At 40.1% G+C, this 25,840-nt stretch overlaps 1 protein-coding gene across 7 annotated transcripts in view; it reads right to left on the bottom strand.

Moving 5' to 3' along the window:
• The window catches only part of CRIM1 (cysteine rich transmembrane BMP regulator 1), a 178,318-nt gene that overhangs the window by 93,260 nt on the left and 59,218 nt on the right, over positions 1-25,840 (bottom strand). For 6 of the 7 annotated variants that reach the window (XM_016156670.2, XM_036224025.1, XM_036224026.1 and 3 more), the window contains exons 3-4: positions 5,751-5,993; positions 4,547-4,667 (exon numbers count right to left, since the gene is read on the bottom strand). The exons of the other annotated variant lie outside the window; for it this stretch is intronic. In XM_016156670.2, the coding sequence (XP_016012156.1) occupies positions 4,547-4,667; positions 5,751-5,993 (364 nt within the window). The remainder of the gene's footprint in view (positions 1-4,546; positions 4,668-5,750; positions 5,994-25,840) is intronic. 7 annotated transcript variants of the gene reach the window in all.

The raw sequence follows: 25,840 nt of genomic DNA, 5'->3' as shown, positions 1-25,840 counted from the left end.
TATAAATATGTTGGTGAGATCCAAATTCAGATTCACTGATGTATTTCCTAGACTGAAAACAATAAAACACTGTTATTGCATATACCTCAGTGGACTGCACAGGCTTTTGAATCAAAGAACTGGGTTCAAGACTTAGACCTGCTTTGTCCCTGCACCAGGAAACATCTGTGATTTTGCATAAGTCATTTATTCTCTCAGACTCTGTTTTCATATCTGTGAATTCCTCATGGTGTCAGATGATGGTAAAATTAGAACAAAAGTGAATGCTTTGTAAACAGCACGGCACATTACACAGTTAAGTTGTCATTGTTACTGCTGTTTACGTATTTCTTAAACTTTTTTGTTTTTCTTTTTCTGCAAAGACTTCGTTAGGATCACGGTATCTACCCAAAATCTCTGTGCTGTAGATTTCCTTTGGCATGGAGATGTCTGTATGCACATAATCACACAGTACAGAGGGCCTTCCGAAGGCCAGAAGGTGCCAGGGACAGTCCTGTTTTTACTCTCTGTCATTATGTAGTACTTAGGCCCAGTGTAAGGAGCATAGCCACTCCCATTCCCTTTCATTATCTCCTGAAAGGTATGATGAGCCGCCACATAGCTCCCATCATATTCCAGTGCCAAGAGAAGAGAAAAGGATGAAAAGAATTGGCAGGGTGCCTGGAGGCCTAGACCAAGCTGAGGGAAGGAAGAATTAAAAATGGTTAAAAGTTAATTATATCACACATAGAATGATTTCTAAAGAGGATGAAGTTCAGGAGGAAAGATAACAAAAGAGAGAAAATGAAGGATGGGCCATTAAGAAAAAGCAGAGATGCAGCAGAGAAGGAAGGAATAACATACTGAGAAAGGGCAGAGGGATTTTAGAAAACTAGCCCTTGTCAGGGACAGAAATGGGAAGCGATATCCATGCGTTAAAAGAACATCTGGAGGAGAGTGTCTGGCTCTTGTAAGGGCTCATGTCTGATGAGTGAATAAAGGAATGAATGAACTGCAGACAACGCCAAAGAAACTTCACAAGTTGAGGAAGAAGTCAGCCAAAAATAGGGCAGCAAGTAGCCAGAACAGGTGAAATAGTCTCACTGGGAATGGCAATTCCATTTGGGTGGACACAAAGGAGGAAGAAATTTACCTGTGAAGAAGAGGGGGTGGTGGGGGGAAGATCCACAGACTCCTTTTCTAGTCTATGCAAGGTACAACAGATCCTTAGAAAAAAAGAGGTTGTTACTTTTACCAAAGGTAAATCTCTGCTGCTAAAGTTTAAGATCTTTCACCTTACTCTGTCCTACCTACAGGGGCCTTTTTCCCCTGAATTCTCCACATATTCAGTCTTGATCTCAGATGGCTCGAAGTTCTTAACAATACGCTTTCTAAATAGGCTGTTAAAGATCAAATAATCTTAACAGGACTTTAAATTTTCTAAAATGCTCTTTTTTAAATACCTAAACATCATGCTCTTAAAGAGCAAACCATTCACACAAATCATATACAAGAATAAAGTTATGCCATGTTTTCTCTTAAAATGCTGCCATTACTATTACATGTTAGATGCTCTGCTTTTTATTTACATTTTCATAAGATTGTTTGGGTTTTTATTCCCTTGACAAAGTATACAAACTTTGACTTGTCTATCATCCTTCTTAATAATTGAGAACCTACTTAATATGCTAAACATAGTCTGAACATACTTTGTGCTTACCATTCAGTATTAATGCACACAGAGAAATAGAAGACACAATCCCTGACCTCTACAAACAACCCTTAGTTGGGGAGACGGGACTTAACGTATATAACAGTTAAATAACAATGTAAGGATGTGTATGATTAATTGGCAATATGGAGAGGGATACTTTTAGAGTTCCTAGGGAGTCAGACGGGTATTGGTTGGAGCCCGATGACCTTGTACATAAAGTGGAATTTAATTGTAGTTTTACAGGATGAACAATATTACAAAAGGTGGAAGGGAGAGATAAAGGCATCTCGTGCTTTGAGAGGTGAGCTTGGTGCTTGGAACAGTTTCTGAAGTATTGAGAGCGGGGCCATAAAGAAGGGGTTGGGTAAAAACTGCAAGGGTTTAAAGTGAGACAAGGAATAATATTACCACCCCATGGCAAGAACATAATTTTTCTCTTCTTCAACATATAAATCATCACAGCTGAGTGGGCCTGTTCATTCAGTCATTCATTCCTTCATTCATCAGTAAATGTACGTTGATACATTACATCAAATCCTATTCTAGGTACTAGAGACTACAAAATACTCTCCTTGAGAATCACACAGAGTAAGAGAGACTGACAAAAAAAGAAAAAAGAAAAAAAAAAGGAAAAGCAATGGTTTCAACGTATTATTAAAAGTGCTGTGATAAAGAGACAAATGGGAATTAAATCGCAAGGACCAGAAGGGCATCACCTAAGTCATCCTTAGGGACTGAAGACTGAAATGCTTCAAAGAGAAGAAAATATAGTCCTGTAAGAGGAGTCAAAGTTGTAGAAGGATCGACTGCAAATGCACAGGCACAGGGCATGACAGAGCACGGGGCGGGGGCCCTGTTCAGGGGCAGGGCGTGAGCAGGGGTCACTGACTCCCTAAAAGACAGGAAACCAAAGAGCTGTGAGAACTTAACCCTTCCCTGCAAATAATTTACAGTGGGATTTTGAATGACTTCCTTCCCCATGTTTTTAATTTCTTCATTAGAGGGACCTTTAAACTGACTGTTCTTCAGTTCTGAATGCCAAAGTCAAAATTATGTCAATACAATAACAACCATCCTAAGGTTTATGTTTATAAGACTCACAGAAGCTCTGAGATAAAACGGAAGGCATCTAGTTGAACCTCCTTTCCAATGTAACATTTCTTCTGAGCACTCCTGGCAGGTGGCCCACCAGACGGAAAGAAATCTCCCCAGCTCCAGGGAGCTCGGTCTATCTCAGGAAGCAGCCCAATTCATTACTGTACATCATTAGTTGTGAGAATTTTTTTTTTTCTTAAATTGAGATTAAATATGTCTTCCTGTAGCTTCTACCCATTTTGACCCCCTAGAGAGACTAAAAACAAACAAACAAACAAACAAATAGCCTACCGTGCCTCCTACATGCAGATGGTGCAATATCACATTTATAATAGGGAACTGAGAATTGTCCCTTTTCCTCACTAAAGGACCTGTTAATTAACAACTGACTTAGTTTTAATTAATCCGGTTCCCTAATATAATGTGCCACCTTCCTTTTCATAAAGACCTTGAAGGAACATCTGTTACTGTTAGTAATGCTCTGTTTTCTTCCTTTAGTGATTGGTAATACCTTATGTTTGCACAATAATTCACCTCTTTCCAAGCATCTTCACATAAATTATCATCACGTCGTAAGGTGCTGCGCCTCTGTTACTATGTTATCTTCACAAAAATCTTTGTATTAGTTTTATAATACAGTATATAAAGCAGTGCGAGTCATGTAAAATAAGTCTAAGAGAATCCTAGGGTTTCTGACAGAACAAAGGTTAGGAGATGTCGAAGAAGTAATGCATTTTACAAAAAGAAAAAAGAAAAGATTATCGGAACACTCTCTGGATGTCTACTCCAATTATGGACAAATACCTGATACTTACCTTAAGATTCATATATATTCCTATCTTATCAAACCATTTTAATAATCACAACTGCTCATGCAATAAACACAGCTATTAAGTGCCTGGCACAGGGAATAAAGGAGATTGAATGAAATAAGGCACCATTTTAATTCTGGATTTTAAAGGTAGAGCAAAAGTTGAAAGAAATGAGATGACTTAGGCCTGGGAAAGATGGAAGCAAGGTTATGTCAGGAAGGAAGGGAAAGCATCTCAGCAGGAGAAACAGAATGTAAACCCCATGTTCCTAAGCACGGTCTTCCCAAAAGTCAAGCATGAGGGCCAGCTCTATGTCCGTGCTATGTAGACTCTCAAGGACAAGACCTGGAGACCCTCACATTCTGGAGTGAGCCTGGTCCTGTAGGGCTACGTGGACGTCCTGTTACTATGACTAAAATGACAGCAACCTGTTCCCCTATCAAGCCAAAGAGAGATGTGTTTGTTACTCCAGAAAGCATTATAAAAATTTTAGATTCTTCTTTGCCTCACCAAATAGTGGGTCTGGGTAGATGTGATTGCAAATGTCAAGGATTCCTGGGAGCAATTCTATGATGCATGCTCAGGGCTTCGTCCCATCGGACATGATGGATAAGCACCTGTAAGATTCACTGCAGAGGATCCAATGACACACCCACAGATTGCCTCCCTGACTACAGACTGAGGGCCACGTTTGCCTGGATAGTCTTCGGCCTGCACAAGTGGACAGCACCCCAACACGAAGAATCTGTAAGGATTAGTGACTTAACCTGATGACACTTGGCTTGGACCTGAGGAACCACACATGTACATACCAAGTCATAGCAACAGTTCAGTGACTTTTTTTTCCTAATACTTGGGGAAAGCGAACTGCATGCTTGAAACTGTGCCTTCCATGATGCTAACACACAAGACAGGAGGAAACTTGATAAACCGATGACAAACCAACCTTGTTGGCAGAGTGCAGCAACCATCCGCCGTGAGTCTGACTTGAGTTTCGTAGCTATCCAGGGGGCACACAGCCTGCTGAACGGAGGGGCACTCCACAGTGCTGCAGTCCACGCTGAACACTGGAAGGGGCAGACAGAGGCACCATTTACTGTGACATTTACTGGCACTTTGAATCCTAAAAAGAAACACTGGCTCTTGACAGATATTTGCAGTGTCCTTGCTTCCCAGATACCCTGTCTTTGCGCTGGCATTGTGATTTCACTCAACACTGGAGAACTGTCATGTGCCCCAGGTCTTCTGTGCAAGGGAAGCAGGAGACAAGACATTTAAGAGTTAAGATGAAGATGCAGACAGACAGAGAGAGAGTTAAACCAGTGGGGTATGTGGGCAGATGGTGATAGTCAGCAAGAGGCATTTCTGGTAGAACAGTTCAAGAGATGGGCAAGGGATCATTTTGCTTGAAGCATTTATCTAGCAGTTAAAAAAAAAAAAATCTGACTGATGATTAGAAATGTGTAAAGAGGAAATCACTAGAGTCCAGACCTATTCACAAACCATGCCAGAAATGCTGCCATAAGAACAAGGATGTTAGAAATAATTTAAAGCAAGAAAGAGCTGGGACACAATGAGGAATCAAATGTGGCAAAGAAGGTGAGTAAATAGTCAAAGACGACTTAGCACGTGCTATCGAGCTAATGGGTGGATGGCAGGGAAAACTGGGGCCGAGTATTTTGTTATAACACGCCTCGCATTTTGATGCACATGCGTACCTAAAAATAACTTTGTTGTTATGTATGATGATTGTTTCTAAATGCAACTTTAAAGTGATAGCTATATCTGCAAATGAGGGCTATGACCTCCTCTGGGGCAATGAAGCAGGCAGCCATAGTACCATAAATTTTAACCCCGCCTCTCCCATTAAGCATACTTTGAAGGAAAAAAAAAAAAAAGAAGAAGAAGAAGAAGAAAAGAGAAAAAGCCACGGTCCCTCTCTGCAGGCGCTTCTGTACCAGTAGATTATCACTCTGGTTCTCTGACTAGAAGGCCAGAAGTCAGGCTGCCATTAGCCCAAAGTGGCAGGCTCGCTGTGTGCTGATGACAATGCTCATCTTCACGTGGAAGGAGGGGCTGGGCTAGCTGCAGACGGCCTGCTACCCTCTGATGCAAAGGAGCGAGGATGCTGAGACAAAGCTCGTGCATACCTGGTTTGCACTCATAGAGGTCACAACACTCTCCCGGCTTCCCTGAGGCTTTTGACACTAGTATGTTCAGGTATCCCGGCTGGCAGACTTTGCGCAGACAGCCCGCGGGGTCGCACACACAGCGGCTGGGTAAGGGGCAGCACTCCCCGGGAGGAGCGTAGCCCTCGATCAGAACGGAATCTTCAGGACAACGCGGAGAGAACTGGACTTCGCAGCGGGCCTTGGAGCAATCTGGCTTCTCTTCTAAATGGGAGAAAAAGAATTTAACACATGCCTAAGGGCAGTGTGGGGGCACTTTCATCAGAAGCATCTGTTTACTAACCAAAGAGGAGGGGAGAGGAAGAAGTCTGGGGAAAACCCTCAAACTCGGCGTAGCCGACCATAACAGTCTCTCCTGAGACCTGCTCAGGACACAAGAAGGTGAGGCGGTAGTTGCTCTTCTTCTCCACCTTCCCACTCACTTGTGCTGGACAGTCGATGTCCAGCACATGGACCAAAATGAAGAAAGGCAAAGGGAGGATGCCAACCTGACCTGGGGAATCTGAAAAATGGACTCGGTCACTAACTATATCAGAGGTCTTTGCATTTAAAAGTTTTAAGGGCTGTTCTTCGAAAACGGTGCATGTTTAAACTCCACAACAGACCCGCAAATGAACTGCAATTACTACAGGGACTGGAGACAAGGTGCACAATAATCAACATGGAAATTGCTCAACCCTCAAGCTCTGAATTTTGAGATGAACTTAGTAAAATTACATGATTCTATGATGTGAAATCCTGGCAAGATGGATAAGGAGCCAAATTCCCATGTAATTTCCCTAAATGACATCTGGTGTTTTTGTCCCTAGGAGAGATTCATCAAAAGCCCCTCATTCTCCTTTCTCCAGTATTATGTATTAATCTATTGCTGTACCTTGATTTTAAAAATACATCAAGCAAAGCCCTAGCTTCTGGAGCCTTCAGTCTCTTGACTTAAGCTTTTAAGAAACCTACACCAACATTAGGTCCCCGAAGAAAAGACTGAAATAAACCTAAAGTAATCATTATAGCCTTATGACCTTTTGCAAGAGAAGGGAGAAAGAGTTTGGAAAATGTTGGGTCAAAATGGTGCTGTGTAGTATTGACATACGTTATCATCATAAGCTCTCTATTTTCTAAAGTAAAACCCACACAGGGTTAGACCCAAGAGGTCACCTAGTTTCGTCTTCTCAACTAAAAATTATAGTTCATTTTGTAGGTAAAGAACCGGAGGCTCAAGAGTTCCAGCGACCTGCCTAAGGTCAGCAGTAAAAATAAAGCAAGAATCTACTCATTTCCGGTTTACTTAGCTCCTTATACGACAAAGTACATCTATTTCCAAAACCAAGTACTCCTCAGGTCATTTTCTCCCTTAGTTGCTATGTATCTCATTTCGTTGTCCCTCTTCCTTGTCTAACTATCTCTTGTCTAACTGAAACATAGCACAGGGGAGGCTTCATACCCATAGTTCTAGTAAAGTCCTTCACAAATACTTACCAAGTGCCTACTGTTCTAGCAGCTTGGCATACGCCATAAAGAGAAAAAAACATAATCCCTAATCTCGAAAAGTTTACAATATAGTGGAGGGTGACAGAAAGTAAACATCATAAATAAGCAAACTACATGGGTAGTAGAGGGTGATGAACAGAGCAAGGGGGAATTAAGAGAACAGGGAGGCAGTTACAATTTGGTCAGAACAGGCATCACCGAGAAGCTGATGTCTGAACAAAGACTTGAAGGGGTGGTGGGGTGGGCCGTGGAGATGTCTGGGAGAAGGGCATCCCGGCAGAGGGAACACTAATGAACCCCTGCATGTCCATATATCCTATTTTTCTATGTTGTAACCCCAAGGAACTGCCTTGCGAAGAGAACATAAGTAAAAAGGAATTCCACTCTGGGATCCCTGTCAGGGTTGGCAGAACAAAGCAATGAGCTAAGGAGGACAAAGTCAATCTTGATTGTATGGGCGCTGATTGAGATGGAGTTTGTAAACTGTACTCAGTCAGTTTATCTGACTAACACAAACACATGGGCTCATAATTAGAAAGAGCTCTGTGACTTTCATTGCAAATAGCACTTAATTCCTACTCTTGCTAATGGGCTGTAACTAACTTATTCTGTATCACATTCTATTACGTTCTTATTGTGCAAAATATTTGGTATGTATAATGAGACTTTTCAAACATGGGCTTCAATAAAACACATTTCATTAAAACCCAGCATATTAGATCTTCCTATTCTGTTCCTTATGTTTAACAGTCCCAACATTGTCATCTATTAATGTGCTCTGCAGTTCAAGCCTTTAGAGATTTATTTACTTCTTAGGAACTGCCTTTGTAATAAAAGTGCGATAAGGTAGGCTGCCACTTCCCCTTTGCCTGGCGAGGACTCGTCATCAGCACCTGCGGCTGCAGCATTTACCCCAAGATAACTCACGGATTACAGTCCTAACCTTACTCCCAAAGTTTGCCACGAAATATCTCGCTTTTATTATTATTTTCGCATCATCCTAGTACATCGATTGTTTTTGGAAACAAATGACATCACTGTATTCTGTTTTTAGTAGTGGTATTTCCATTTACAGAATATAGTAATTCTTGATCACTGAAAATGTCAAATCCTAGAAAATGCAGTATTCCTACCATGATGTTAAGAACGTTAAAAACGAGTTAAATCTTATTCTAAATGCTTTTTCAACTTTTCTCAAGACGATAGTATTGGGTTTCCCTTTAATTTACTAATGTAATCAATTAGTAGATTTTAGACTATCTTTGTTTTCTTGGAATACATCCTGGTTTGAAAGATCCAGCTGGATCTTTGTTGACTTTGTAACATTTTAAGATCTTTAAATTTATAAGCTTGTATAGCTCTTGCCTTTGTGTGTGTCATCGTAGTCTCATTCAGTCTTAGTTTCAGAGTTACACTTTTCCAATAAGCTGTTTCACATTCTACCTCTTTCTCTGCTGTAAAACGGTTTAAATAAAACAGGAATTACCTATTCTTTGATGTTTACATACAACCCACTTGTAAAACTATCTGTACTTGGCATTTTTTTTTTAAAGAGGGAAGGACAGATTTCTTCTTTGGTTATTAGATTATTCAGGTGTTCTACCTTTTTTAGACCATCTGTATCAACATTTAAGTAAGAAATATGATTCTAATTCATCTAGATTTTCAAATGCATTGACTAAAGGCTTTATTGACTAAGCTTTCTTTTTTGTAGTTTTTATGTTCAACAATTAAGTTTTTAATTTCTTTTTGTCTAATTAATTGTTCTTTTCTCTAGTGTTTTAAGATTAATGCTTCATTTACTTCTATTTTATTTTCCTACAAAGGCTAAACATCTTAATTATGATTTTAATACTTTAGCCAAATATTGTTTAGGTTACATTCTAATTTTTGATATGCATCACTCTCGGTGTAACTCATTTCTAGTTTAATCTATAATTCAACATTGATTTCCTCTTTGAAGACTTTTTAGAAGAATGCTATTCAGTTTCTGTATAGGTAGTTTTTTTTTGGCTTTTTAAAAAATATTTAATTTATAGTTTCATTGTCTTGATGCTAGAGGATGTAGGCTATACAATTTTCTACTTTTGTTAATTTTCTGAGTTTTTTATGTGAGTTTTTTTGGGGGGGGGCATGAGTGTGTCTAAACGGCCAACTTTAAAATACATAGATATTTGAAAAGAATATGTGTTCTGTTCACTGAATACAAACTTACAAATCTAGTAGGTCAAACTTCTCGATTATGTCAGATCACTTGTATCTTACATTTTTTACCTTATTTCCAAGAAGGATCTATAAAATTTCCCACTATGAACCAGTAACTTCTCCTTGTTATTTCTAACTGTTTTTAAATTTTCAAGGCTATGTTGTTATTAACTTCATGACTAGCAGGTATCAGAGTCAAGCCTGTTATACTGACTTGGCAAATTGTAAAATAATGCTTTCAAAGAATTTAGATTTCTAAGATCTATATTTTTCTTTTACCTCTGTAATTGTTAACTTTCGTAGCTTTCTTTTTCCTTTCTCCTCCTTTATTCGCCTTTCAATAGATGATCCAGAACCCTTCCTTACTCACTCAGCATCCTTCCCTGCCCCCAGCCCGTCAGCAGCCTGTCATTGAAAACCAACTATGGTTACCATAGCATCAAGAATTGTTTTTCTGATACCTTCTTTCTCAGACTGTTTCTAAATAAGTCTTTCAGCAGATTTCATTTAGTCATCTATGTCTCTATTCCATTTTTCTTCCATGGAGAAAATGAGGAGGAAAGCTACAGCCACACCATGTATTTTCCATGATTTCGAAGGTTTTTCTCACATTACCTCTGAATTTTTAATTTTATCCATTTGAAAAGAAGCCTCTCCTGACTCCCTATGGTGTCTAACAAATCTATATATAATACTTCAGTTAATTAACAAGCTTTTCAGTCTGGTTGCCTTGGAAACATTTTGCAAATGGAATCTTAAAGAAATCAACAAAAACTGCCCCAGGTATAGCAAGGCTAAAGTGACAGTATCCCTTGCAACACAGGTCATTAAAAAAAAAAAAAAAAAAAAAAAAGCCAGTTTCATCATTTTAATAATCTTCCTACAAGAGGTTAGCCCTTGAAATATTGACAGTATCATCCAGTATTAAAGTGATTCTACAACAAAAATGGAAAGTCTGTATCAATCCTAGTCACTTTAACCTGTGCAAATGCACTTTGGCCAGTTGTAGATCACCAGGTCTGTATGTTAATGGAAAAGTATAATCATGACCTACAAGCAGCGAATGAGTTTCAGAGTATTTTGCTTAAGCGCGGATTTAAATAAAACCAAAGCCAAATGAAAAACTGCTAGAAAGGAAGAGAAAAAAAGAGAAAAATTATATTGCCAGGTCTTTATTATATATACTTAATTTCTGTAGAGTCCCACACGTCTGCCACTGAAACTTTCCTCCTCTTCTAGTATCTCTTAAAATGGTCACTTAAAAATAACAATAGATATGCTACACACTTCTTAATGAAAAACGGGTAACATAAAATGGACTAGCAAAATTCGGATGCTGCTGAGTTCTGTTCTTTGCTGAAATCTACCCCAATTCTCACACACACACGTCGCAGCAGGCAGCACAGGATCATTCAGAGACAATTCTGGGGTTGTTCCAACTATAGATATTTCAAGGGACCCCAAGTCTGATTAGACCCACTATCACAGAATTCAGTAGGCAAAGCACAAGAGTAAAGAGAGAGAGTCTGCGATTACTGTTTTCTTCACAACCTCACTCTAATAATCAATCACCCTCCCTTATAATGTGAAGTCCCAGAGTAGCTATGGCATCAGCCCAGGTGATCGCAGGGGCCATTTGGTGGTCCTGGGAGATTAATATGGTACCAGCTGAGGTGTAATCTATGAAGTCCCCTCCTATCCTTTCACTCATTCATTCAACAAATATTTACTGAATGACTTCCATGTGCCAGGGGTTCCAGGCACAGGGCTTAGAGCAGGAAATTAAATAAAGTCCTTGCCTTCCTGAATTTAAAATTCCAGAGGAGTTAGATAATAAACAAAGAGCCACACCGCACAATGCCAGGTGATGATAAATGCTTTGAAGCAGAATCAGTGATGTGGGTGAACTGCATTAGCCAGGTGGGTGAGGGCAGGTCTCTCTGAGGATATGGCACCTACAGAGACCTGAATGAAAGGGGAGAGCATGCAAACAGCAGGGCAGGACGGTCCCAGATACAGAGAACAGCAAGAATAAAGCCTCTAAGACAAGCATGAGCCTATTCTCTAAGAACAACAATATACCTCATGACTATTAAGAAATCTAAACTAGGTAGTATAATTCGCAAGTAGAAAAACACCAACAAAAACAAGGAAAATATTTTGACACATAAGGCTTCTTATTAAGGATTCAATTCTCATGACCATGCTAGAGAAATGAAAGCAATCTCTACTAACTGGGCACCTTCTCTGTGTGAGGCATCAGGCTTCTGCTTGTCGTCACACCCCTTTGCACTCCAACATAAAGAAGAGTTAACATCTTTACTTGGTGGATGAGGAGACGGGCACAGAGAGGCTAAGAAACTTGGTTAAAGTCACAAAGCAAGTGGCAGAGCCTTCAAAGCCCACGGTCTCCCCACTAAGTCCACAGTGCTAAACACAAAAAGAACGTCAACTTTCCTAATCGGTTTTTCTGGCATTTGTACGGCTACATTTTTGCTCACATATAGAATGCAAAATTAATTTGAAAAGATAAAGAGTTCAGGGTCTTTGTCCTCTTCTCTTTCTGGCTGGCCATCCTTCCAATCCCATTTGCTCCTTGGCCTTACAGACATTACATGATAAAAGGGGGAGCCTTCTTGCACCCAGAATTATTTTGTCCTGAAGACTTATATTACAAATGCAAGGCATATGTCATCCCTACATTTTTAAATTTGGAGACTGACTGCTTTAAAGTTATACTGTGAATTCTTTTCATTCACATTCCATGATTTTATCATAACCTTTTTTGGCAAGCTTCGCGGTGAAGACTTGCTCCGCACAATCTTAACCCCGAGGGGAAAAATTAGGCTTGTTGATACAGTCCCAGAAATACTTCATATTTCAGCTCGTTCAGAAACACCAGCTGTACTTTCCCAGCACTTTTTTACTCTGATTTTCGAATTTAACAGTGATAGAATCTACACAGAGCCTTTTCTTAGTAGTTTGTTAAAGATACCATATTAAATTGTTTTCAATTACCTAATAAAGTTAGCTTGCAACATAGTACAATACAAATTTGCCAAACAGAAAGAAAAAAATTAAGTGATCTCTAACAGTGGTCCTTAATTTTTATGGCACCAGGGACTGGTGCTCCTATGAGAATCTAATGCCTGATGATCTGAGGTGGAGCTGAGGCGGTGATGCTAGTGTTGGGGAGCTACTGCTTCGCTTGCTCGCCGGCCACTCACCTCCTGCTGTGTGGCTTGGTTCCGGTCCACGACCCAGGGATTGAGGACCCCTGATCTATAAGACTGTAACATGTGATACTTCAGTGGTTCTCAATGCTAGCTGTGCATTAGAATCACAAAGCTTTTCAAGAATACCACTGTCTGGATCCCGCCTTAAATCGATGAAATCAGAATTTCTGGGGGAGAAACCTGGGAATTAGTATTTGGCACCATCGCTTCCTGGGTGATTTTACTGTGTGATTAGGGCTGAGAATCACTGCATTTCATTACTCCTCCAAGCAAAGTGGAAATCTATACGATGAAGTTCCCTATTGACATGAGAGCTTTGCCAAAGGCATGTTCAAACGGCAGCTAGCCAACTGCCGAAGCAGCTCTGAGCCCTCCAGCTTTCTGCCCACCACCAAGTGGTCTATGCTATATGCTGAGCCCCACTGTACCACTAGGAATCTCCCAGACTACACGTCTTTTCTGTGCAAGATGTTCCTAAATTGGGTAGAAAATGGTGCTCTAGATTAGAACTCTGCCACCAAAGGGTGTCCCCCTGGACCAGCAGCATCAGCATGATCTGGGAGCTTGCTAGAGCTGCAGACTTAGACCTTCGTGCCAGACCTTCTGAATCAGAGCCTGCATTCTAGCAAGATTTCCAGGTGATTCAGCTGTACCATAATGTTTGAGACAAACTGCTCGAGTAGTGCTTCCCTAACAGTGGGCCATGAACCAACACAACACATCAGCGTCTCCTGGGAACTTGCGAGAAATGCAAATTCTAAGGCTCCACATAGGACCTAGAGTTAGAAACTCAGGTGATGCCCAACAATCGGTTTGACCGAACCCCCCAGGTGATTTCATGTACATTCCAGTGTGAGAACTAGTGCTAGAATGATGATTTGCAACTCTGGTAGCACATTAGAATCCCTGAGGATCTTTAAAAGTCCAGAAGCTTGGAGTTCACCCCAAACCAATTAAATCAGAATTACTGAAAGTGGGACCCTGGTATCAATATTTTTAAAAGTCATCCCCCAGATGACTCCAATGGCGAAGTCAAGGTTGGATTCACTGTTCTAGGCACTGGTCCCCCCAATCTTTCACTCTCTCAAGAAGATCTGAAGCTGTTTTAATTCTCAGGAAATCTGAATCAATGAATCCTCTGGAACCTTTTTAAACAAGGTCGGAACTACCTGGGAAGAGTGAAAAGGGCTAAGAGAGAGCTATAGGCTCCACCTCTGGTGGTAGGTGGTGGGTGGAGGAAGCCGGGAGTGGGGAAGCCAGATTCATTGCAGAGGTGTGCACATGCATCCTGCTGAATTTTGAATCACAGTTCATGAACGATTATTAGAATTTTGGGCCACTGATATTTGATTTCATTTATCTGTTAATTCACATCCGGAAGACATATTCAATTTACTCCCAGAGGAATTTGCCATTCAAATAGTTACATTTTTATATTCATACACAGTCACAAATTTTCAAAATGTAACAATGTTTAAAAATCTGGCAATAGGGCCTAAGGATAGTTTGGATAAATGTACAAAGAACTAAAGATTGATTTTCAAAAAGATGATTTTTAACTAATAAACTATAGCCTTCTCTGAATATCTGTCCCCTTTTCTTACTTACCATAAACATAAGCTCATAAAAAAGGAATGAAAATTATTTGACAGTAGGACAAATGACTAATGAGGAAAACTTAAACGAATGAAATTTATACAATCGGTTCAGCAACATCTTAAGAGGAATCTTCCTAATGGCTTAAAAATGTCATAAAAGCATAAACACTAGAAATGAGGAACTCCCCAGGGTGATGTTTAAACGGAAGGCAACATCCATTATGAAACATAAACAAAGCCTCTATTTTGCTGAGTGACTCTGTGACTTTGGGTGGGTTGCTTTCCATACTTCAAGTTTTCCTCCAGCTGCAACTTGTTTCTTTGTGTGATAACATGATTTGAAAAACATATAAAATGTTAGATTTTAAAGAAGTGAGAATTAAGGGTCTGGTGTCACTCGTCTGTAAAATGAGGGGCTGGCCCTTATGGATGCTGTAGGCATCCTCCAGACAGAACTCTGAGCCCTTCCTATGCACGAGGCTCCAGGGACTTTCCGGCTTTCAAGAAAGACCAACCAGTGATTTTTTAATTAAAGGAGAAGCCAGTCCTTCTGTCTTGGAATTCCAATTGTGTTAATGCTGTAGAGTATTAAAAGTATAGTACAAACTATGATTGTATGTGATTTTTAAAAAAATAAGGAACGGTAAACCAAGGGTATTGTCAGTAACATTCTCAATAAATTCCTGAGTCCCAGAGGTGGTATAGAGATTTTAAAAGTCTTTAGAAGGACTCCAAAGACTATTATTTCCTGATCTGAGGTCTTCGGAGGTTCCTTATTTATACTTAAACGACTAAAATGATACATCAAGAATAAAGAGAGGGTGCTGAAGAGCATGAATGCAAGACAAGTAGAGTATTAGAGTATTATATCACTGTTGTTGTTGCATCTTTGCTGATGACAGCAGTGGCTAAAAAACAAAAACAAAAAATAACTGGTATTTAACTCTTCAACTGGCAGCTCTCATGAAGGTTTGCACATTTTGGGGGAAAAAAAAAAACCTCATATGGATAAAAATACAGAAATAGACTTTTGAAAAAGTATTTTGGCCATTTTTTATTTCTCTTCCTTTTTTAAAAAAAATTTGTTTTACTAAGGATAAACTTGTTTGTACCACTTATTTGTTATTTAACAGAGGTTACTTTTTAGCTACTTTTTATCTTTTTTTCATCTGAGCACCAGTATAACTACCAGTTTACTACAAAGGTTTGTAGAGAATAAGAAAGAATCATTTTCAAATCTTGGCTTTTTTACAATTAGCTGTGTGATCTTTGGCAGGTTTCTTGACCTCTCTGTGTCAGTTTTTTCAGGGCTGTCTTAATAGTTAAGTGAAATAATACACACCGCAGGTAGCCCCATGCCTGGCATAACTAAGTGCCCATCAGAGTCATCATCATCATTGTTAATTATTAGAAGTTTAGGCTTTGTGTCAGAGAGACATCAGAATACTCACATACTCATATTAAACGGCACAAAAAAATGCTTATTATGAGAGATTAGTTTAGAGATTAAAAGAATATATACATTCTTTGATAGTACATATATATGAAATGTATAATATCTAAAACACACACACACACACGAGGGCACTCTTAAGACCTTCCCATTTTGTTTTAAACCTAATGCCCAACATAAAGCATGGAACACATGTGATCATTAAATGTTTGTCACTGTTAAGGCGAAGCTGATTATGAGACACACACATGTATGGTATAGATCCTCACACAGTTATCTTAGCATGCCAAGGCTTTCAAGTGCTGCCTCTGTCAGCATCCATTACTTTCTGATTCTTTTTTTTTTTTTTTTTTTTTTTTTAAAAAAGGGCTACTTTTTGAGAGAACAGTCTTTGTTCTGTCCAGACAGAATGAAATTATCCCACACAGGTACTTTTCCCTGGAGATTCTTCCCCAGTTACTTCTGCATTTAAGATGTGTCGATAATGGGCCTGGCTTATGAAGTTGTCAAATTGACAAGATGGCATATTATGGTAACGAGCGCCTCCCAAAACACACCGAGGCCTCCTGACGTTTCTGCCCCTCGGTCGAGGCCCTCCTTGGAGAGAACGTGCGCCTTCACTGCCCACCATCTCTGCTGGTCGGCCCCTCTCAGAACAGCCCCGCTCCCTTCTCAGGATTCCCTCCGAGGCCTCTGCACCCTCTGACTGTGCCTTCGGCTCCAGCACCAACTTCCTAGTCAGCCCTGCCCTGGGCTGAGCCCCTTGAAAGGGGCCCGGGTTTCTATGCCTCCTTTGTATTCTTTGTGTACCCACAGCGTAAACCCTCCACCGCCACCACCAAGAGGGCACCGTGAGACTACAAATATGTGAGCTGCAGCTGAGCAAAGGGATGTGTTTACTTTCCACCCTGAACTACAACTTGACCTATGGCAAAAACAAAAATACTGCAATGTGTATTTTTTTTTCCCAGAAATGATAATTATAGTTACCCAAACATTTTTCAAACTTCAACTACCAAAATGGAAAAGGCATTTCAAAAAATAATTTATGAAATAGGCACTTACATTCTTGGTAGTCCTTACATGGAAATGCCTTTTTTTTTTTTTTCTTCCTTGCCATTAAGGGCCTTGGCTCCTAGCTCCAAACCCTCTTCCAGGGCATGGGGTGGTTCAGCCTGCCGAGCTGAGAGGTGGACGGCTCAAAAGCCCTCCCTATTCCTTACAGTCGGCACGGATTTTAGCTCCTTTTTTCCACTTCAAAAATACCAGTGATTTATGAATCACAGTTTGTATGTGGACTGAAAGAAAAGCGTGTTTGGCTGATGATGTGCCTGAACCGGAGGCGCGAGGCCAGGTTGGCTTCTGGTACCAAACACAGAAGATACAGTATTTAGACTCCTCCCAGGACATCATGTAAATTAAAGCTCATTTGTACTCCTCTCTCTGAATACAATCCTTTTTCACCTCATTCTCCACCTGGTCTTTTTCCTCCAGCCAAGGTTTTTCTGGACCCAGTGTTCCCATCCGGGTACAGCCATTGTCACTCCATTCTGCTCTCAGGCTTTCCAATACTATTTAGAACACCGGTTCTCATGTGAGCATGCTGGAGGACTTAAGATGCAGACTGCTGAACCTCACCTCCGGAGTTACTGATTTCGCTGGTCTGGGTTGGCTCCTGCAAATGTTCCTTTCTAACAACTTTACAGGTTATGGATGCTGCTGTCCAGGTACCATGCTTTGGGAACTGGCTTGCTTTACACCACAACTGTTTGAATATGTTAGTCTCATAAACTTTACCACCATCTCTCCTCTCCTAGGCAAAGCTGCTTCCCCCTGTCTGTCTCTCTCTAGATATGTACGAGAGCTGAATCTAGGTATAAGAGGATAGTGACATACTTGTGAACCTGATGGACCTAGACAACGAATTCCTGGCCAATCTGATCCTCTTCCATATCAAATAGCAACCCACATGGAGCTACCATCTCAGGCCTGACAGAAAATTCAGAGGGTAGCTCGTAAAGAAAGCAGGTAAACTGTTCAGACCTACATACTGGGTGGCAAGGAGAGGTCAGGGCTGCTGCCCGAGTGCACGCTGCTTAGTGTTGGGGCTGTTTCCATATTTGGGGGATACAGCTTATTTCCAAATATTCTCAAATACAATATAGGCCATAATGATTTTGTAACTGAGTCTAATGCGAATAATTAAAGGGGACAGAGTAGTTTCTGATGAACCAATTATCACAAATTTGTACTGTAATAATCGGGAATTTGGAATAAGAGTGTCGTGAAATTTAACTTTACATGTTCTGTGGGGACTGGGCTCCACAGAGTTACAAGACTTAAGTTCCTCAGTACCTATTGTGTAGCCCTTGTCCATGCAGTATTCCAACTAGTGCAAAGCACAACTCTAAATGGCACAATGTAAAAAGTTACACAGTTGCTTCTGCTCCCTTCATATAGCCAGGAATTAGTCACACAGACACACTTACCTGCAAGGGAGTCTGGGAGATGTAGTTTTTATTATGGGTACCCCTATCTCCCATTAAAATTTTTTATCTATAGGAGAAGAAGGGAATGGACACATGAACATAGGGACAACAAGAAACCTCTGAATACATTTCCTAAGAAAATAAACTATATAAACAAGGGAAACGTATTGTCCTTTGAAGAATGAAAGTGAAAAAACAGCATTCTGAAGAATCACTTGAGAAACATTCAAATAATACATGTGCTTCTTATGAAAAATCTACATCGATGTGTTAAAAGTACCAGGAAAATTCTTATTTAGCAACTTTACAAATATTTAATAATCAACTATCCTGTATGAGACATGGTAATAAGTTATACGTTTTAATAAAAGCACGAATATGTATCTACAGATAAAACCCTTAGCCATCAATGAGAGTATGAACTTTAAGCAATGTTAATTGAGTATGAACTTTAAGCAGAAAGCTTGGGTTTCTTTTGAAATGTTCTATAACTCAAAATTTCCAACAAGTCTAATCCTCTTTACAATTAAGGTATGAAAATAAATGGATTAGAGATTTGAAGATTTATTTATAAGGGAGTAGAGGAATTAATATGCTTGCTCTTGCATAAGAATGTGGTAATGGTTCTTCTATCCATAGGACTTGTCAAAAGAGCTTTCTTCTTCATAAATTCTGAGATATAAGTAGAGTAAATGGAGGCCTAGAGAAGCCAAATGTCTTGCCCAAGGGTCACTCACCTAATGAATGTTGAGTCAGGGCCAGAAGCCAGGTCTCCTACAGAACCTTACAGCAGTTCAACCAAAAGACACAGTCATCCTAACTTTTTCATCTTTTGGCCTGCAGTCTGCATCTTTCCCTGATAGTTATTCACCTCTTTCATAATACTTAACATTGCTTAGAGTCTAGCTTAAAAATCTTATCACAAAGTTCCTTTATCATGAAATCAGCTGACTGTACAAACCAAAAGTAACCCATTATAAGTGGAGTGACTAAGACAGGTCAGAAGAGCAACCTCTGGCCCTAGGGTGGCTGTGGTGCTGTCCACCACCCAGGTGCTGAGAGGCTGGGCACCCACACAGGCAAAGCCTCGCCCTCTGAGACTTGGAGAACAAAACGGCTGGGAACGGGGGAAAAGCAGGCTTGCCTGGATGTACTACAAAGGCAATCTGTGCGCAGGCCAAGAGCCTTGGGGCTGGGGACCCGGAAGGAGACAGCTCCCATGCAGAATACCCCAGGGCCTCATACCACAGGGTTTTTCTGTAACAACCTAATCCCCAGGAATTAGACCTCTGGCAATTTCTCCCAATCCACTCAGAAGATGAAACTCAGGCAGAGAAAAGCAGAAACTCTGAGACTAGAGGAGCTGGTAATACCAGACAGAGTCTCTCAACATTAAAAATTGTAGAAAGTCTCATGTGGAAGCTGAGTATCTGTGACAAGGCCTTGGCTTAGGTAGCCCCTGAAAATCCCTCCGTGCTGCCATGGCTTTCTCACATTTTAAGTTTCTTTGCCTTTCTCCTTGGTTTTATGGTGGACCTCACTTATCTGGACATCTGCACTTGGTGACGGCTCCAATCCTACTGATAATGCATAACTTGCGATATTGAGACTGTCTCGATACCAAGTGATGCTTCTACCCACCCAGTCTTGTCACTTGGCATGTGAATCCCTAGTTTAGCAAATGAGAACCAGCCTTCCCTTTTCCATCTCCATGTTCTCCTCTTCCTTTTCTTACTATGTTCCTGTTGTGAAGTCACGGCTATCCTCATTCCTAAGAAAGCTACTTTTTAAAATTCAGAGTTTCTGTTAGTAGTATACTTTGTCCATGTTATAACTGAGAGTATAAAAATTTGCCTTGGAAGGGGAAAGGGAGCCTCACAGAGGGTCAGATCTGAACAAGGGAGCAGGGGGAGGAAATCTCACAGGTGTTCTATAATGACACTGGGTGTAAGCGAATCCCTATTCTAAGTATTTTTTAACAACAGATTAAAAAGCCATCCTTTCTCCCCGACTTACTGTGCTCCAAAAACTTCGGAATCTAGGGTGACTAATGTCCCAATTTCTTATTCTACTCGGAGATATCATTGTTTCATCACCCTCCTCCTAGGAGGCTAACAGAATCTGATCAGTCAAAAATTCTTTTAAAAAGCATCGACAGTGTTCGATGTAAATGGGTACTGGTATATGCTAGGAATTTTGCCTGATCTTAAAGCTTTAAACAAGAGATTTGAGACATCTCAAATGACCTGAAAGATTAATGGTGAAATTTTAAAAAAGGATGAAAATACAGTAGATCCAGAATTTCCCCCGGAGAATTCCTTGAGTCTTTGCAAACACTCTAATTGGTGCACCACACCATCTATTACAGTGGCCCAGAAAGTGAAGTTTTCCGCGGTGGCCAGGGCACTCATCGAGGCATTTCTAGGAACTGCTCTTCCTCATTTTTCTATCATGTATTTCAGAGATTCGATCTACTGCCAACTATAGCATACCAGCTTTTTAATTTGTTCCAGATTTCTGTTTTTTTTTTTTTTTCTTGGTAAAGAACCATTAACTTCTATGACTTTTTTACTCCTCCTCACTCTTATTACTAACCCTAGCAGCTGGATTTCTTTAATAAAGAAAAAAGTTTCGACCAGTTCATGACTTGCCACACATGCGATAATGAGCTAAAAAGAATTGGGCAGTTGGCCTGTCACCAGCTGAGGGCTCTGCTCCTGCACAGGTACTGTGCAGCACACCTGGTTCAAATTACAAATTACTACGAGTCACACACAGATCTTCTGGGTCACTGTTTCATGAATAATTGATTTTGTGAATGTTAAATCAATGAATTGAGAGGGTCTACTGTGTGGATTTCTATGAAACGAATCTTGCCTCAAGGTTCTTCCTATTTAGCAATAATCTCATACCTGACTCTTTCGCCCACTGCCCACTTAACAATGCATTCAGAAGGCTCCACGTCATCTGAGTCTCTGATTAGAATGCGGGGAAGGAGCATTTGTCACCAGGAAGCCTCCCTTTTGAGTCAGAGAAGAATTTCTCACTTAGCAATTCCAAGGGCACTGCGGGATCCAATTTCCACCCTTCATTATGTCACCGTGAAGTAAAAATCATTAAATTAAAAAAATAATTTCTTTCACATTGGAAAAAGACTAACTTCTAATCATAGTTTAAAAAGAAGCAACTGCCAGAAACACTTACAGCTGAATGAGTCGTTCACGTGAGTTTTAAGTAATGAATCAAACAGCTACCTGTAACAGTATTCCTGGTGTTAAAAAAAAAAACAAAAAAACAGGAAACTGCCCAGCAGTTGCTCTTCTGCCATTATTTCTGAACAAACCTATCTGACGGTCGAGGTCTTTACTCTCTCTGTTAATCCCTTCGAAGCCACTTCATAAGTTGGGGACCACATCGTCTTTACACTAGTCAGAGAGCCAAGTGGTATTCATTCTTCATTTGCAATGTTTCTGGGCAACTCTCTCTGCGGCCCACAGCATGTGTGACACAAGGTTTCTCACTTTCACAAACCCACTACTGAGTTCAGGAGAAAGAGCAGAGCAACAGTCAGCATAACTGGGCTCTGCCGGGGACGGCGTCCTGGGCTATCACTAACTGCTATGTGATCCTGTACCATTCTTTCCTTCTCTTCGGGCTTCCATTTCCTCCTCGTCAGTGGGAAGGGTAGCAGGTGATTTCCTAAGGTTCTTTCCCCTCCAAGGAGCAGAGAACAATACAGGAAAAGTTAGACAACAACGCCGAATGGTAAGTCAAGAGGTGACCCAAAGCAGCATGTTATTATGTGGCAAGTGCATGGCAGGTACCAAAACACAAAACGATATTCCTGGTGAAACTGAATTTAGAGAAAGGAGTGAGTACTGTGCATGGCAGTTGATGAGAAAGCATCACAGAGGAAGTGTATTTTTATCAAGGCCTTGTAATAGGGATAAGACTTAAAGTGGGTGTAGTGAGGAAGTCTGGAGTAGAGGATGGTAGCAAGGGATGTGGTCCAAGCCAAAGGAGATTGATGTGTGAGGCTGCACACCAGTTACATTCCCACACACTCCACACACAGTCTTACTGCTTAAGAGCACCCCAACCCCTCCCTGCCTCTGTGCTTTCAATCAGGGGTGGCCATCTCCTCCAATGCTCTTCCCCACATTCTCCTGGCCGGCCGGACTGCCACCATCTACCCATGCAACATTTATTGAGCGGTTATTACATCCTGGACACTTCACTAGGGATTTGAGACACAAAGTTGAAAATATATAGTTCTCCATCTCAAAGAGCATCCTGGTCATTTACAAGCAAAACTCATCTCCCCTGAGACACATGCCTTCATCTCTGTCTCCCCCACAAGTCTGATTCCTACCTCTAGTCTATTTTTACAGCCTTTGTACATAGATCAATTGTATTAAATGTTCACATTGCATCATTAATTATTACATTTATGTCTTGGCACTCCATGACCAAATGTGACTTCTATTAGGGCTGTACTTGAGTCTTGTTCTTTGTTTCCCTACTGTTCAACAACACAGACCAGAGCAGGCAGCCCATTTATCTATCAGATCTCTCACTAATAGCCTCTTCCTACTCAGTGTCTCTGCTTCTTCCTGTCTGTGTGCCTGTCTCTATCTCCTTACCTGCCTACCTATCTGGTTCTACTACTTACTACTGGTGTATGACCCTCTGTAACCTCCTAGCCTCAGTTTCCTCGTCTGTAAAATTAGGATAGTAAAAGTCTCCACCTCATTGGCTTGTTAAGATATTTAAGTAACACATGTCAAGAGCTTACACTAACACCTGGCACATAAGTAAGCAGCTCTTGTTAGCTTTGATTATCATTAGTTGCTGACCTTAAAATAGTTAGTTGCAAGAGGTTCTGGGATCTTTTTATAAGTCATGGAACCATATCGATGCAAAGTCAAAGAATCGAATGCTACAAGGGCAAAGAACTCAAAAGAATTAGCACAACAGTCATGTAGCACCAACCCAATGTAAGCAAAAATGTGCCAAGTTCACAAGGCCTCACTATTTTAGCTATACAAAAACAGCAAAAGGTCTGGACTCTCTAATAAGTGTGAAATTATTGCCTTACTTTTGGAGTGTCTGTGTACAATGAGCTGCATATTACTATAATACTATACTTCAACCACATTGATTTTGCTAACAAAGGAACCTTGTAAAATTGACACAGTGCAGCTGGGCAGAGGGTGTGTCCAAGGTGTAACTAACTTTATGGATTTTTCAAAGGCCTCCAGATCCAGCATGGTAATTGTTTTAAAGAGTTAAAAATATGCTCTATCAAAACCCTTGAGTGAGTATGTGCTTCGGTGAGTCCTGGCTGACTCCGGCTTAGGGCCCCCAGTTCACTACTTACCTTAAAAAGTACGATGAAATTCTCAAAATCTGTTCTGAAAACAAACTACCGAAATCTATTTGTAACTTTCACAGGGCTGTAGTGCATGGAAATGAATTCTAAAGTACTCAAGAATCTCTGATTTACACTATTAAGATATTCTGCAAAGTTGTAGAATACTATAGCAGGGAAGTAATTCCTCTTTACTCGGCACTCTAAATATTGTTTCCATCATATATACTATTTATATGCTTAAAAGCTAATCTGAAAGAAAGTAAAAAAGGCTTAGGTTGGATAATGCATTGCAGTTTTCCCGTAACTAGTCCTTGAGTCTGACATATTGAAGGCAACTGAGAAAATATGACAAGACAATAGACAAGAATCAAGAAAACAAATTTTAGCCCCAGACTCATCACTGACTGAGCAGTAAGAGAACTGATGCTGGAGAGAACAACCATTTCCAAAGTATTAAATAGAGCGTTTAGGGAGTTGCAGTGAGAAAATCATAGAATGAAACTGGCATCATTAAATTTGGGGCAGAGGGGCGAGTAGGGAAGGGCAGTAAATAATTTAATTCATGAAGCTGACACATTACACTATTTAAAATTTTTTACCTCAAGTATTACATCATATGTAATGTCGCTAACAAACCAAACCTTTAGTATCATAATAGCCTCTGGAAAAGCGGTTCCCTTTCCAAACGAGTAAACTACTACTTAAATCAAGGGTGAATCAGAGGAAGGATAAATAGCGAAATAACTTGTGTAGAAGAAACTCTGGCAGTGACCGTAAGCAAAGCTTCTCAGATTGTATGGACAGTTACCAGAATCCGATAATCTTCTGGATAGTCTGAATTTCAAATGGCACTGACGAAACTATTCAATTATGTGTGGAAAAGGTTTATCCAGCTACCCTGTATTTACCAGAAACTCTAGTAACTGGCATAGGCATATCCCTCCATACGGTAACATGCTAATTAAAATTCAAATTAAAAAAAAAAAAAAACAGAGCTATTAAAGTATCCTTAAGGTTTTTTTTGAATGAAAAAATAGTAACTATATTTAAAGTGTCAGATATGACAGTAAATAAAAGGACAAAGCCCAAGAAACAAAATAATTGGACTTCTACACATTTAAATCATGTTGTTCTTCAAAGTCACCTTAGGAAGTTATACAGTTATTCCAATTCTGCCATTTCTCAACACTTTAATGTTCTTTTTGACATTTTCTTTAAAGGCGGTTCATGAGATATACAATAAAATCAGCCTCAGTGCCTTATAGTTCTAGGTTATATTTTAGCAAAAATAGAGCTCCCCAAAGTGCTCACCTATTTTATTAATCAGATGTGACTCCGTATGCCTTTTGGCTATTTCCCGGAATAAAAAAATTCAATTTCAAAATGAAAGTTTGCCATTACCAAAGGCATTCACAAGAAAAGTGCTATAAACACTCAAGGCAACTAAGAATAAAAAAAAGGAGGGGGAGACAGAGGAAACGGGGGATGGAGGGAAGGATGGAGGGAAGGATGGAGGGAATGAAAAAACATTCACCCTTCATACAATGGCGGCCTCTCTAGAATTAGCACATGGGCTTCCAAGGTAATCTCCAAATTCCAAGGTCCCTGAGAGGAGACTATCTTCTAGATTTTAAAATTTATTTGGAATTTGTTTTAAACAGTCCTCACCTAAGAATCTCAGTGTGACATATACCTTACTTGTTTCATTCTACTTCTTTTGCCAGTTGGTAATTCCCTTTCCCAAAGCAAGCAGGGCAATGTATCTACAATCTGATTGAAATGTTAATACCTTCTCATTTTTCTGACTGAAAGTGGGAAACAGAGAATAGATTTAAAGTAAAAAAAAAAAAAAAAAAAAAAAAAAGCAACTGGGTCCATATCTAGTCATCTTGTTAAGGCCAGAAAAATGACTAATAAAATGGTTTTGGAAAATAAAAATGCCATCAAGAAAGATGTTGTTTTCTTTACGAAGGTTAATTTTAAACAGCAGTGAACGCAACTAAATAAGCATTTTAAACAGCATCGATTACAGCTCTTCAACAATGCCCAGTACTTCCTCACAGCACCACTTAAATGCACAATTTCTCAAAAGGGAAAAAGGAAATTGAATTAGGAAACACAAACCATAATTGCATAAAAGCCATACATTTAAGCGTACACAAAAACTTCTTTGGAAAACATCTCTGCATTAATCTTACTAGTTAAGGA

The sequence above is a fragment of the Rousettus aegyptiacus genome, unplaced genomic scaffold, assembly GCF_014176215.1.
Source record: "Rousettus aegyptiacus isolate mRouAeg1 unplaced genomic scaffold, mRouAeg1.p scaffold_m13_p_7, whole genome shotgun sequence".
In the NCBI taxonomy this organism is placed as follows: Eukaryota; Metazoa; Chordata; class Mammalia; order Chiroptera; family Pteropodidae; genus Rousettus; species Rousettus aegyptiacus.
Note: the sequence above shows the minus strand (reverse complement) of the source record. Positions and strands in the feature narration are given on the sequence as shown.